Source organism: Lepisosteus platostomus, chromosome 13, assembly GCF_059453375.1.
Source record: "Lepisosteus platostomus isolate fLepPlt1 chromosome 13, fLepPlt1.hap1, whole genome shotgun sequence".
Classification (NCBI taxonomy): Eukaryota; Metazoa; Chordata; class Actinopteri; order Semionotiformes; family Lepisosteidae; genus Lepisosteus; species Lepisosteus platostomus.
Window position 1 is genome coordinate 4367247 of NC_142623.1, and position 14525 is coordinate 4381771.

Sequence of the window (14525 nt, forward strand, 5' to 3'; positions counted from 1 at the left end):
TGGAAGATGTTTGAGTTTGTCTTTCTTCTGAGCTTTCAGTATAAACACCCTTTATTTGATAGACTGGGGCACCTGCACAGGATAACACATGGGCTATGTTTCTTGAAAACCAGGATATGAATGCTTTGTTTTTGTCCTATTCTATTAAGCCTACCCTAATTAGCACAAGCTCTTTCAAGGCGCCGCCAATCAGATCCACAACATTTAGCCAGAGGAAGAATGCAAATATATAGCACTCAACACAGGCTATTCCTCCAGTGCTCCTTTATTTCCAACCCATGTTTTATCTTAGCTGGAAGAACAACAATTTTGGAAGGTTTACTTGGCATTGTTTTCAGAGGCCTGAGGGGTATTGCAAAACCCTGATTTAAAACCAGGAACCTGGAGCGGAGACAGCCTATGTAAAGCGGTAGAGATCCTTTTTCTAGCAGAACATGTTGAATGGGCTTCTTTGAAGTCACTTCAAATTCTGCACATTCCTCTACAATCCCACAGCACTCCTGGAAGTACAGGTGGGGCGGGAACGTGTCTTTCCCTTTTCTCAAGAATTATCTCTCTAAACAAACTCTGGCTCTGGACTCCCAGACCACTCTCTAACAGAGGACAAACACCTGTCAGAGACCAGTTTCAGCAACCCTTAAGAGGCAAAGGCCAGGCTCCAAATGTCGTAGTGTTCTGTACTGGCTCATTTCAAACATACAGGCATTGTGTCAGACTGGCTGAACTATTACAACAGGTGCTCCGCTCTGTCTTCTTAAAGACAGGCATGACAGATTTTGTCAATCTGCAGCTCTCTGCCCAGCCCACAGAGGAATCTGTGCTTTTAAATGGATTATCAGGGGGATGGAGAACATGTTCAATGTATGTCACATTTTACTTTGTAATCATAGTGCTCTGGTTAGAAAGAAGACGGTGCACTAATAGGACTCCCATGTATTTGCATACCTTTAAAATAAAAGGCCAAGCAAACAGTTTTTAATAAATGGGGGAGAAATTAAGCAGATGCTTCTCCTTACAATATAAGACAAAAAGGCAATATCACCCTACAAGTGATACAAGTTACCTCGTTAATGGTTAAATACCCTGCAAGTCACTTTTGTCACATTTGTCATTCTGTGGTTAAGATGTCATAGAAGTGCAGGCACTAGGAATTTAATCACTACAGCCAAGCCATTTGTGAAACCTCTTCTCCCTGAGAAAGGTAAAACCTTTAATGTCAAATGAAAACTGGCAACACCTTAGCTTAGGGGAAAAGTGAACAGCTAAAGCATAATCCACATATTATCAGCACTCGAATTAGCATATCCAGGCACATTAGGATACATGCAGAACTCTAACAAAGCTCCAGTACACAGTGAGTTACAATTAATCATTTCTAATGTCTGTAGATACCGCGTAGGGCAGTTTAGCAGAAACTGAAATTCTTGTTTTGGAACACCTTAACACTTCAGGTCGGCTATGCGTGTTCATCTCTGGCTAAGAACATTTTTTTTTCAATTCTGGTAAAGAAAACATGTAAATGTTTACCAAGTCAGGTGCCCCATGATTTTGCCATAGTGATACTATGAGTTAGATTTACTGTCAAAGCTGCACTTTGTTGGAACATGTTTCCACCCTGTTGCTCTACATGCCAGGATTTTCTACAAGGTAAAAAAAAAAACTGGGTTTCTTGCTTTTATATCAGTGCTCTACAGGACAGACCTAAAAAGGGAAACCCTATGTTGAGCCTTGGGAGTTTGTAAAGAAAACGGGAGCAGAAGAATTAGAAGTAAAGACACCGATTCCTCTTTCAGATTTCTTTTTTCCTGCTACTTAGCCCTTAGAGAGCTGATGATCCATGGAGACAACAGTCTCTGAACACACTGCTTCTGTAACGTAAATGATAATGAATTGCTTAATGCCACAGATAGGTTTCTTCAGCCTCACCTAGACTGTCAATGTATCCCCCATTTTGTAGTGCTTCTATTTGCTCTGAAAACAAACAGGTGACAACAATAGGAATATAACCCCAATATTGTAGTTTCTATCTGAGTATTTACCCCTTTAAGGGCTACCATTAACACCTGCTATCCATTTACAGTTCCCAGAACAGGCACTTTGCACACTGATTCTCTTAATATGTGCTTCTGGTGAGACATTTGCAAACAAATAAAGTACTGTGGTAGAGCACTGAAAATGCTAATGGTTTAGGTGGGTTGGAGTACTTTCATGGAGATTAATATATTTTTCAAAAGGCCCCCAACCTAGCAGAGCAGTTAACCATCTCATTGTGCCTCCCATTTGCATTCCAAGGGCACAATGACACTGCAGACAAACAGGTGTCAATGGTGGGGATGGTCTCCGGCTGCTCACTGCCAGACAGTGAAGACCAGCGGAGACTTAGGATCACTTTATTGGCCATATACAGTTTCTTGCATTAGGAATTTGTCAGCTGGTTTTAAGGGCCTTGCTCAGGGGTCCAACGGAGTAGGATTCCTCTGCCAGCTGTGGGATTTGAGCCGGCAACCTTCCAGACACAGGCGCAGATCCATAGCTGCTGTGCCACCGCTCCGCCCAAAATGGTCTCTTTGCAAGCCTGAAACAGAGAAAGTGGGAATATCACAAAATAATGGATGGTGTGGTAAACTCACAGGGGAAAAAATAAATGTCTTCAAAACCACAAGGGAGATCACTTCAGGGTGTTGCCATCCTGTGATCACGAGGGTTGATTTTTTTGACGTTTCGTGTCAGCGTGCTGTCAAATGTAACCTGGGAGTTTTTTTTTTCTCAGAAGAGCTTTACTGGAATTGCCCAGTGCCTAGGGTGTCAAACCATATCAGCTGAGTTTTGAAACAAATATGTAATTTCTTTCATTGTTCTTTCATTATGAGGGTGATAAGGTCTAACTTCATCTAGGACCCTCGATACAAATCACACACAAGAGTCAAGGGGCAAGATTTTCAGATTTGCAATGCAGAATATATGGCATGTGAGAAATATCCACATTTATATTCAATATCTCTATGTATTAGACAATAATATAATGCCTTTTGGAAAAAAAAAGTTTTTGCTTTTCTACGTGGAACCTGCTCTCTTACACATCAGATAAGGAATATGTCAACATTATCAAAGGTTTTGTCCGGATAAAATCCCGTGTTGCAACAGGGTGAGATTATTCACAGTATTTATTTGCATCAAATTAAACTAATTATCTTAATTCAATCCTATTTATTTGTAATTGAAGGAAACTTCTCAGTATTAAGCATTTTACATAGAAATCAGTTTTGATGAGATATACAGTGATAAAGGATCCCAATATTCGCAATGCAGAGATTAATAGTGAATTGTATTGCAAGGATAATGGTGTCTTCTTTAGAAATAGCATGCTGCTTTCTTTGATGCTCTGCCACCTTACTCCGTAGACACATCACATCTCTGTCTGTGGGCGCCCTGGCATGTATCCTTTACCAAATAGAGAAGATAAACTCAATGCAGTAGATGCCAAGGCATACATGTAAGGGGTTTCAGGTGACATCGTAAACCATGAATCTTGGCATGACTACTGGGGTTTGCTCAGCACGGGGCAGGGTACTCTACCCTTTCGAAGAAAACGAGCAGAAAAAAATCAGTCTTTACAGAGAGAGTGGGGTTAAGGCACTGTATGGCAGAGACATGGTCCTATGAGCTAAGGACATTTCTTGAGTTGTGTTACATATTGTGCGTTGCTTCCAGTTTTGGGTCATGCCAGGCTAGCTGGATCTGGTTTCAACATGAGATGATTGCCAGCATCACAAATAACTTGCGAAACAGCATTTAACACTAAAATGACAGCAATTCAAAATCGTAACATATCCAATCGTAAGCTTTTGGATATGTTGTGCGAGGTGAATGGAAATGTATTTGTGTGGATTCATGAACATGCTTGTGTTTTGTGCCTCATTTCCAGCAGATCTTGCACAGCCAAGCCCATCTGAAAATTACAGCGCATTATAATTTAATACATTGTTCATAGGATTTCAACCAAATTTGAGCAGTTTTACCCTGGAAACTGCACTGAAAATTATAATAGTGAAATCGTGCAGTTACAGCTGATGTAGTGCTAATATTTAACAATGTTTTTGATTAGAGATTTTGGAGTGCAATGTTTAGTTATATATTTTGGATGTACTCCACAGGTTTTCACAAAGGGAGTTTTCTCTATAGGCCCCTCTAGCAACATCTACTGAAGGTGAACATAGCCTGAGGTGCTGATTTAAAAGCCCTTATCAGAAAAACTGATCAGAGAGTGTCCAAAGGCATCATCGTCACAGAGCAGAAAAGCAAATCAGACCTCAGGTTTCAAGGAGAAGCTCAGGGCAATCTGGTCAGGTTATAGACTTGGAAGCAAGAAAAAAATCTATTATTCTGTGTGTGTGTTGGGGACATTGGTCATTTTTCTTATTTAAGTAGCAGACACGTAGGGAGGTACCCTGTCGATAAAATGTTGCAGTAAGAGCTGTTCCAGAAGGACAAGGTCGTAGCAGATGTAATCAAAATTACAATCCAGTGCAGGTCCTCTCAAATGGGCAATGGAAATGCTGCAAGAGAGAATGAAAGCAAAGGAAATTCGTGACAGTCGCTGGGATCCGATATAGTATGGGACAGAGCAGTAATGTAGATCCCCAGCTGGTATGTGTTTCATGTTTTCAGTGAATAAGTGTAGTGAATAAGAACCTTACCAAACCGAGAATCAGACTCCGTCCCGATCAGCGCCGTGGGAGTCACTGAAGTGGACAGCTGGAATCGGAGAGGCCACAGGTGCTGACTGAACCGATGTGTTTTGGGGAGGTGCGGAGAGAAGGCCGGTGACTGAGCTTGCCAGCCTTCTGCTGCTCGTTCATTTTGAGTGAAACAATTCTCCACTTTTGATTGGCGGGAAAGGATTATTTGTTTTCTTTTCAACTGTCTCTTCTATTTTTTTAAAGCACTTCTACTTTCTTTCCACAGCAGTTTGGCTCATTAAGCAGAGCAGTTTCTAAGAGTACAAGGACTTAGTTCCCATAACTGGTGGTGTAATAGAAATTCAGTAAATTATTATAGAAATGTGCACTTAATACTACAAAAGATCACTCATGTTGTGTTTGTCTATGAGCTACAGAAGGCCAGTTTGTGTTGACTCCATACACGATATGGCTTATTTACCCTGAAAATCAATTTCAGTTTTAACTCTTCAGCGCCATACATTCTCTTGTAAGCTCGTAAGTGGAAATCAAATGAGATATTCATATTGTTATCTGAAATACTATGAAACTTGTCTGTCTGCAGTAAACCTTTTATTCAGATGAGGTCAGATGAGAAAGAAAATAGCAATATAATACAATGAATTGCATCTGCACAAATGAGGCAGAAAATCTGGCAGGAAACATTGGAGCAAACAGAAACTTAAGACAATGGCAAAGTAGTAGATTATTATATAGCAACATACCAGCAGGTTGAACAGTATACAGTCTATAGGCTGTGCAAACAGGACAAATGCTTAGGGAGTTTTTGTTATAGGAGTAATAAGTTATTTTCATTTAGTATGCAAAATATACGGTTTACTGAAGACAGATGAGGGTCTTCCTCAATGGTAAATTCTAGTTAAAGCTTTGTTTCATATTATTTAATTATTGAGGTAATATTATGAAGGAACAAGTAATGGGTTTATTCCATACTGAAAAGAGAAGAAGGCTCCATGGCCAAAACACTGTGCTTACTTTCTTCTCTTTTCAGCATGAAATAAATCCATTAGTTGTTCCTTCATAATATTACCACAAGCATAAAATAATATGAAACAAAGCTTGTTACTTGTTCCTTTGCAGCCTATCCATGCTGACGCAGCTACCCCACCTGAACTATTAGAAATGCAATTCAGGCTTTAACTATTATGACTAAAATTATTGAAAAATAGGATATAATACTGGTGTTCTCTTATACTGTAGCTCATGAAATACAGGTTTAATAATTGCTTTGTATTATAGCTGAAAAAATCTATATTTTGCTAAACTGATTGAGAAATGTTTCACACCACTGCTTTCTGTTATTGAAACTTAAAGTCCTGAAATTAGCAAGAAAGTATTTTTGCAATTTCAACTCAATTCCTTGATATGGTACATTGACAATATGAAGTAAAAAGAGAATCAGTGCTGTGCTCCTGTTAAAGGGATACTAAAGCAAGAGGAAAGCAAATACTAATAAATAAATCAGAAAGTACTGAAAGTTAGAAAGTACACTTTTTTTGCATGTGTGATCCTGAGTATCATCTCCCAATTAGGAACCATTGATACCGAGTATCAGTTCTCAGACAGGAGCATTTAATCCAATCCAGAAGCATTTACACCTTTCACGCTTTTTGAGAAAGACACAGCAACCAGGGAACAGAAACTGCCGTATAAATGTGCCTACCTTTTCAAAAAGGGAAAAAAACAAATGCATTTCATTCATATGTTAATGTAGACTCCAGCTTTTCTGAGTCTTATTCTAAATGAGATCTAGGTAATGCTGTGAATCAAAAAAGCTGTCTTTAACAACTGGCTAATGTGATGCAAGGAGTCACAGCCCACAATTGTCCTGCAAAGTATCCTAATTGTCTCCCAGTGATTGGCCATCCAGTAGAGAAAGGGTTAAGAAAGCTACACCTGTCCTGTCATAGACCTGTCTGCAGGCACCTGTTTCAAGCTCTCAGCCAATCAGACATGTCTGGGGCAAATTTACCTGTCAGCACAAAAAAAACCTCAACACCCAGGTGAGCATAAATCAAACACTGCTCTTCCAGGACATGACTGTTTCATCTGACTAGCTGCTCTTACAAGTTGTCTGTCTTAAGGAATCTAAACGGTCTCATCTGGACGAAGCCATGACCAAAGAGATTGAGTAAGTAATCCTTCCTTGTAGTCTTTTTCTAAAACAGATGCACATTATTTTTCATACTCATGTATATACAGGCTACCTGTTGAATTATGCCTTCATGTTAACTCCTTCTTAATCCTGTGACAAATCTGTACACCTGAATCTCAGTATTGCAGGATGTAAACTGTAGTATGAGAAGCCGTGCTAGAGAAATGAAACATTTTTCATGTATTTTGTGACGGAAAAGAAGTAAAATGAAGGTCTTAAAAATCCGTAGCAGAGTTGAAAAAAAAATAGATTTGGAATATAATCACACCTGTGAAAGATTGATTAACAGCATCGTCATTAGACTAAGAGCTGTGAGATCGTAATTCCTACTGTTGGTACTTGTTTTTGTAATTGTGGTGGATTTCTTACTTCTTCTTGAATTATGGTATGGAGACCCATTCCCAAAGAATGTGCGTTAAGAAAAATAAGCAGGGTGCTGTTTCATAGAGAAATGTGATACTGACGCAGCTTGAAAGGACTTGGAAAGGGAAAACATGGTCTCACAGTTATCAGTCTTTTCCCAGACATTCTGCTCACACTGACCGCAGGGGCAAGAGAAATCCTGAACAGGGATTTGAACCTTATTAGAGTTTGAGTCTTCTCCTGGGTGAGAACGTACTGCATAGCCCCACAAGCAATAGGAAAAAAAAGCAATAAATGTATAAACATATACAGTAACCTAAATGGAAATTTAACCCTGGCCATCACAAGCACCATGAGAAAATTGAAAAAATATGCCAATGGTCTTTAGGTATCCATCTGTATAATCTTTCCATATTGACCTGCAAATGTTACAATATTGTGTGGCCATTAAGTGTTATAATGATTGTACAGAAGGAGCTCAAAAGATTCTGTTTTGAGAGCTGTGTTTTGAAATAGTTTAAGGCTCTGGATGATGCTGCAGGTGCCTCTTTTTTTCTGGCAGGTGTGCTTCCCCTACCTGCAGTGTAGGAATTTGAGTACACTTCAGAGCTATGAAACCAGTGTGCTGTAATCACCAGGCCCGAGAATATGGGACAGGCACTAAAGTTAGCATTAAAGACAGTTAAAAACAGTGTTAACTTTGCAAGAGCAGCAAATTAGTCTTTTTTTCTTCACATAAAAATTTGCCCACTAAAGCAGTCTAAGGCTCCTTTCTGTCAGCACCTTTGCATTTTAAACACCTGTAAGCCACTGAGATTGTTTGCTTGTTCTTTTTTTATTACGGGATCTTACCTTCGTCAAAGGGTGGGTGGGTGGGGGAGGCTTATCTCGGTAGCTGTGAAATTTCCAAACAAATACAGGTTTACTCTTGTATATCCAAGACTAAAGGAACCAGATCCTCAGTCAGAATCCCCTGTTTACTCTGCTCTGTATTGACAATTTTGAAGCCTAGTGCCTTTCAGCGAGGAGCTGGTGGGATGACCTCTTATTCCATGCTCGCTCACCCTTAGAGACAAACTCCCTGTGTGAGAAGAAGAGTCTCAGCTCAGCTTTTTCTAGAAATGGGTTAAACATGGACATTAAACTATACGTAGAAGTTCCCTTTTGTTTGTTCTGAATGTGTATTATACTAAGAAATAAATCTCATCATACACATTTTGCATATTATCTATATGTCCTACCATAGATCCAGTGGGATTGGCTGTTTGGTGTAGGAGCTGAAACCAGGATTTGTGCCTAGGCATTACATCAGTCTAATTTATCATGTACATTACATTTAGAATAATTTATACTGAGGCCCACAGTGTTCTCCAGTGGCCTGAGGGTCTCTAAAGTTGTCTGAGCTAATGTGCCGAGAGCTGGTGCAGTAGACAGGTAGTCAGTTAACCTCATGATAGAGTCCTTTTACATGAGTATACCTGTCTGACGAGAAAAACACAGTGACCAGTGTAACGCAGTGTCTTCTGGCTTCTGAATTGCCCTGGGCTCTGCCCTTTAGAGATTCCTCAGGCAGTGAATCTCACAGACACTAGGGGAAGACTAGGAGAATATTTCCAGTGTGAAAAAAGTGTTCTTCATACTTGTTGGTTTCTGGGAAAAGTGGCTCTGATTTAAGTGTGAATGTGGGCATTGTTGTGTATGCCCTGCGATAGACTGGTGTCCTGTCCCTGTTTCTTGCTGTGATAGACTCCGGGTCCCCCGTGACCCTGTTTTGGGTACTGTATAGTGGTTGGAAAATGGATGGGTGGATAACTGGATACCCCAGGAGCATATTATTGCAAGAGCTGGATAAAACTTTTTTTTTTCTGGATACTAGCTGTTCATTTATTGCTCAGCCTTCATAATGTATTGATTTAAAAACTCTTGCATAGAACTGGGGTGAAGGTTTGCTTAAACCTCATTAAGCTTCCAGTACAGAAAGCTAATAGTCACTTTCACAAAAGGCTTCAGAATAAAGATTTACTATGATGGAGTTTTCCCACACTGGGAAGGTTTTTATAAAGACAGACACCTCTACCCCTTCCCTGAAAGAGAGAACAGGTAAGTCTCCTTAATTGAATTGCCTTGGAAAATACATGTAAAAGACTATTAGGACAAGCGCTTTTTTAAAGTCAATATTTAAACACAAACATAATTACCAGAAAATGTCTAAATTGACAAATGTCTTGAAACCTATACATTTTAAAAAGCTACCCTATATTTTATGATGGCAAGTGTAAAGATAACCACAGCAAGACTGTCTTTTCACAGTAAAATCAGTTTAATGTTCTTCTGGATATTTAGTAAAACATGAAATACAATACAAAATGCCATTATACCCAGATATTTACCAATTTTCATATTATATTTTCACCTGCAATATATATGTTTAAATATCACTATTGCACTCATTCTTAGAGTCTAAGTTTGATTTTCTATTTAACTGACTTAATTGCACAATTCTCAGCTGGTGTTTCAGAGTGGCCTCTACCTTTGCCCTCAGAGTCCAACTTATTCACTGAATACAGTAAAATGTTAATTGATTGACTTTTGGCTAAAGAGTTTATTTAATGTTTCTGTGGAACAAACGAGATGTTTTTGATGTCCTTATTTAAATAATACAATAAGTGGTGGGTGAAGAAAAAAAAAATTCTGTATTTTAAATTAATTGTGTGATGTGATGTTAGACATACATATAACATGCCTCTGTAAATCCGATTAGTTTTATGACCAAATGTGTACAATCAGAACTGCAATTGATAGAAGGTTACAACATTACAAGAGTGGGGGTGTTGTTGCATGTAGAGCTGTGGCCATAAGAAGCTCTCATGAAGTCAGAACTTCCCTGTTCTGCCTTCATTTCTTTAATAAATGCTGCGGATTGCCAAGTATCATGTAAAAATCCTACTCTTGTGTCTTTCACTTCAAACAGCATTACGACATCCTCTACCCTCATGCGTTATTGTTTAAAAAAAAAGGTCTGTGGTTTTGCAACCGAAACCATCATAGCCAGAAGCAAATATCTCTCATGCTTAAGGTGTGTTATTATAATGCAGCTTGACTTCCAGCACAGAGCCTGGTCCTCAAGCAGAACTGGGACTGCACTTACGAGCAAGAAGCTCCATTTGGAAAGACAAATCGCACTGTCGCGGCACTTTCAGGGAAAAGGTTACAAAGTAAAATAGAGACGCTCTATAACTGTGAAGGTGCTGTTACCATGCCAACAACACTGATTTGGAATGTGATCTCCTGATGGAAAAGAATATACTTTCCCTTACAGCAAAAGAGGGAGTGTTTCAACAGCCAAATCAGTGTTTAGTCCAAGCCATTATTATTTAACACAGTCCTTTAATTATATGTAGCGTCCTAACTGACTTCTGTTTACTTTATAACTGATTTTTTTAGAAACAATCATCTAGCGGTTCACAAAAGGGTTTAAAGTTACAAATGAACTGATTCACGATGAAGAGCCGTTCACTGTTTTAATTTATTGAGCCAGGAGTAAATGCTGATTGTTTAATTTAATATATAAAACAATTGTTGCATGTTCATTCTAATGCACAGAAAACTTTTATTTTGTCAGGATCATGACATTCATAAGCAATTTTTTTCTCCCCAGCTTAAGGTCTGTGATGGTTCTTCAGAATGATAGCTTAAACTGCCAGAGGTACTCCTACAACAACCAAATGGATGCTTACTCATACGCTGACAACCAGCTGATGGCTTCGAATAAGAGGATGAAATCAAACAGTGATGACGACAGTATTGCCCTGAGCTTCTTTTACGACTCGTACAACAAGGTGATGCCCTGGATATTTGAGAAAATAAATCTATTTGGGTCATTCTGTGTTAAGGGGAATAGGAAAGGTATCTCTGTTAGAATTCTAGATAAATTACATCTACATTTTGAAATTAGAACTGCTGTTTTCATTAAACTGCAGGTGTAATAAATGTATCACAATCCTACTGTCATTAACAAATGCAGACATTTTGCCAAGCTAATTATTGAGTTTGTAAATAACATTTGCATGGGTTTTTTTAGTAGATTGTAGAGGATTTGTAGCACAAAGGAGCAACCGAATGCAAAAGTGTTAGTTGCTTTGACACTAAAACATGCATAAAGTGCTATATAAATGATGCTGATTACTTGAGATCTATATTTTTAGGCCTCAAAAGACCAGAAGATGTTCCATTCAAACAGAGGAAATGGCCTGTACGAGCCAATTAAAAGGTAAGGCTCTCTTCAGCTGACTTGTTTGTTTAAGCCGTGAATGTCAGAGTAGCATTATTCTGTCATCTTTTAGAGAAAAGATTTATGGGCTGCCTTGCATTTATAAAGAAGGGTGGGAGAAGTTGAGAATTAAAAAAAAACACCTCTTAAAAGAAAGTGGGAGAGACACTTGACAGCCATTGACAGATAAGACCTCACTGAGACGAGAAAGAGGCGTGTGTTATTTTAGTGTCCCGAACAAGAAAGGCTGCCATTACTCTGCTTTCATTCAGCACGAGTATGGAGCAATTCAGCCAAGGCTGAAGTCAGGGTGACTGGATAATCCACAGTGCAAACAGGGCTTGAGCCGAAGTAGAATACCTCATCCCTGTGCCTATGTGTTTTTCGCAAGAGAAGACGCCAATTTCAGTAGATGAATTCCAAACACATTTCAAACTGACCTCGCTCTTGCTCTTTTTTTTTAAACAAGATCACAAGGAAAATCAAATGAAAAATGAGCAAGGTCTTTCAGTGAAAATTCTGCACAATGGAGTGCTGTTTAAACAACTCAAATGCTGTATGCATTGTATATATTGATATATAGATATATAGATAAGTCTAAATAGATTCTGGAGCACTGCAGCAAGCTGTGGCCATATTGAGCAGGTGGAAAGGCATCATTTGACAGCCACATCAACATAGTTATCAAACATGCCTGAGGCCTGCCAGTGAAGACTTCCTCATACATGTTGAAAACCACAAGCTTACTAAACCACTAGCATTTTTGCAGTTTTTACCATGAACTGTCTATACTTCTCTTATTACTTTACATTGTTTACTTGGCTTTACCATGCTTTTACCATCATTTACGTTATAAGTATACTGGGTGGCACAGTGGTGCAGTGGTTAGCATTGTTGCCATGTAGCCCAGGGGCTCTGGGCTCAGCTCCTGGGGTGCTGTCTGCACGGAGATGGAGTTTGCTTGTTCTCCCTGTGTTTTCCTTGCATGCTCGGGTTTTTTCTCGAAGTCCAAAAGCATACTGCTAGGTTATTTGTTTTCTGGGAAACACATTGGGTCCTGGTGTAAGCGTGCATGTTTGAATCTGTGTGTGCCCTGTGATGGACTGGCATCCCGTCCAGGGTGTATCCTGCCTTGCACCTGTTGTTTTCCAGGATAGGCTCCAGTTCTCCCACAGCTCTAAATTGGATAAATCGATATAGCATATGGATGGGGATTTTTTTGGGGGGGAAGGGAAGGAGGTCTAACGCTTTAATCTCTTGTAGGAGTTGCAACGGAGCTGTTCCAGAGCTGACCAACCTGGAGAATCCGAATCACCTCATGAAGTTTCTAGTGCCTGAAAACATTTCTGCGCCTCAGGAAATTTCAGAGCTGAATAAGAAGCCTCAGCTGCTGTGTCTGGAGACGGAGAAAATGGAGAGGCAGCGCGTCGCTCCCTGCCCTGTCAAGCAGTCGCACTCTGAGGACTTCCTCATGACTTCCAGCGAAGTGTATGACAACTCCATCTTCGACTCCATCCTGCTCTCGCCACAGCAGAAATGGGCGGCCGAGACGACTTTTAAAGAAGGTCCCCACGAGGTGAGACACAAACCGGAATTCTGCCATGCATAACATTTAAAAAACCACGTTTCAGTTTTACAATGCCATATGCTTGCTGACAGACACCCTTGTCCTCCATTGGTTTCTAAATCTATAAAACAAAAAAGAGGGTGTTGACTTCAATTAAATGACATGGAATCCCAATAAACAAACACTGAATAATTATACGGCTCCTGTAGGGTGTTTCTTCTCTGACATTTTTATTGTTCCTCTGCAGCCTCTGCCCTGCAGCGATTTGTTCGGAGAGCCAACCAGTCCAGTTTACTCCGAAACCTACACCAGCTCTCCTTCAGACAAATACAGGTATGCTGTAGCTCTCAGCTCTAATCTCAGCTCTGAAAAGATCCAATTCATTTTTAGGAACCTAAACAAGGAAGGTGCCTCTATATATCAGTTTGATTTTTTTTGTCTAAGAAGTTTGCACTGGTTAGAAGCCTTTTTAGGGCTTGACCTGAAAACCCAACCTTTCTCTCTTCTAACGTCTGCGCTTTCGTTCAGGAATGAATTTCAGTACACGCTGGGTACTCCCCAGGCCTCCCAGCACAAATCCTCTGAGATTCCAATGGCCTACCTCAACAAGGGACAGTTCTACCCCATCACTCTCAAAGCCACAGGAGGAGAGGGCTGTGCAGGGCTCTCGTCCAACAAAGTCAAGGTCAGACTCTCAACCATTCTGTCTCTGCTTGCTGTGCCGTACCTCCGTCAGGCCAGCAATTACACTCACAATAAACTGGGTAGCGATTGTCATTACCCATCAGGCCGTGTTTACTGGTGTAATGCTTGAACTGGTGTTGTGGTCATTTTGGTAACCTCAAATTATACCTCAAATATACAGTACCTTCAGAATTTGGGTCTTTGGTGGCCTGACGATGATAGTGGATACCTGAGGGCATTTATACCACCTTCACTCAATGATGTGTGGGTGTCCATTTTTGAGATTTTAACATCTCAGTAACTGAGTTTTTATGGAACTCAAGAAAAAGAAAAAAACAGGCATGTATTTATTTAGACAGAGCAGCCCTCGGTGGAAACGTACCGTCACTCTGGGGTCTTGAGGTAAGCGATTGATTTGGCCTAAACCCAAATCGTGATACAGGACAATGGAGTTCTTTAGGCAAATCCATTCGTGTCTGTCTGTACGCAGCAGAGCTCCGTAACACGGGATGCTTATGGGTAACCCACATTTCTCTAATCAGCAATGCAGGGGTGTGGTGTCTCAGCTTCATGACAAATTCTCTTTGCAAAACAACAGAATTTTACAAAGAATTTACCAAAGTTGTAACCAAAAGAGGGCTACAAACCGTTCTGTTACCCTCCAAATTTAACGGCTCACTGTTTTGTCCTTCAATCTGTGATTTCACTATTATTCAGTTAATTTTTTGATCAAGTTTAAAAATCCCG

The 14525-nt window shown here is 39.9% G+C and overlaps 1 protein-coding gene and 1 long non-coding RNA gene across 5 annotated transcripts in view; one reads left to right on the plus strand and one right to left on the minus strand.

Moving 5' to 3' along the window:
• Window positions 1–1173: 1173 nt before the first annotated feature.
• Window positions 1174–5116, minus strand: LOC148649682 (uncharacterized). Its single transcript, XR_015926228.1, has 2 exons — window positions 4698–5116; window positions 1174–2575 (listed from the first exon to the last, which is right to left on the minus strand). It is a non-coding gene; the product is annotated as an uncharacterized LOC148649682 (long non-coding RNA).
• A 1598-nt stretch (window positions 5117–6714) lies between these two features.
• Window positions 6715–14525, plus strand: part of grhl3 (grainyhead-like transcription factor 3) — a 49781-nt gene continuing 41970 nt past the window's right edge. For 2 of the 4 annotated variants that reach the window (XM_088602693.1, XM_088602692.1), the window contains exons 1-6: window positions 6715–6870; window positions 10916–11096; window positions 11463–11527; window positions 12791–13103; window positions 13342–13427; window positions 13623–13779. In XM_088602693.1, the coding sequence (XP_088458819.1) occupies window positions 6854–6870; window positions 10916–11096; window positions 11463–11527; window positions 12791–13103; window positions 13342–13427; window positions 13623–13779 (819 nt within the window). In that variant the 5' untranslated portion in view covers window positions 6715–6853. Of the gene's footprint in view, window positions 6871–8945; window positions 9358–10340; window positions 10473–10915; window positions 11097–11462; window positions 11528–12790; window positions 13104–13341; window positions 13428–13622; window positions 13780–14525 lie in introns of those variants that run through there. The other 2 variants (XM_088602695.1, XM_088602694.1) reach the window with 2 other exon arrangements.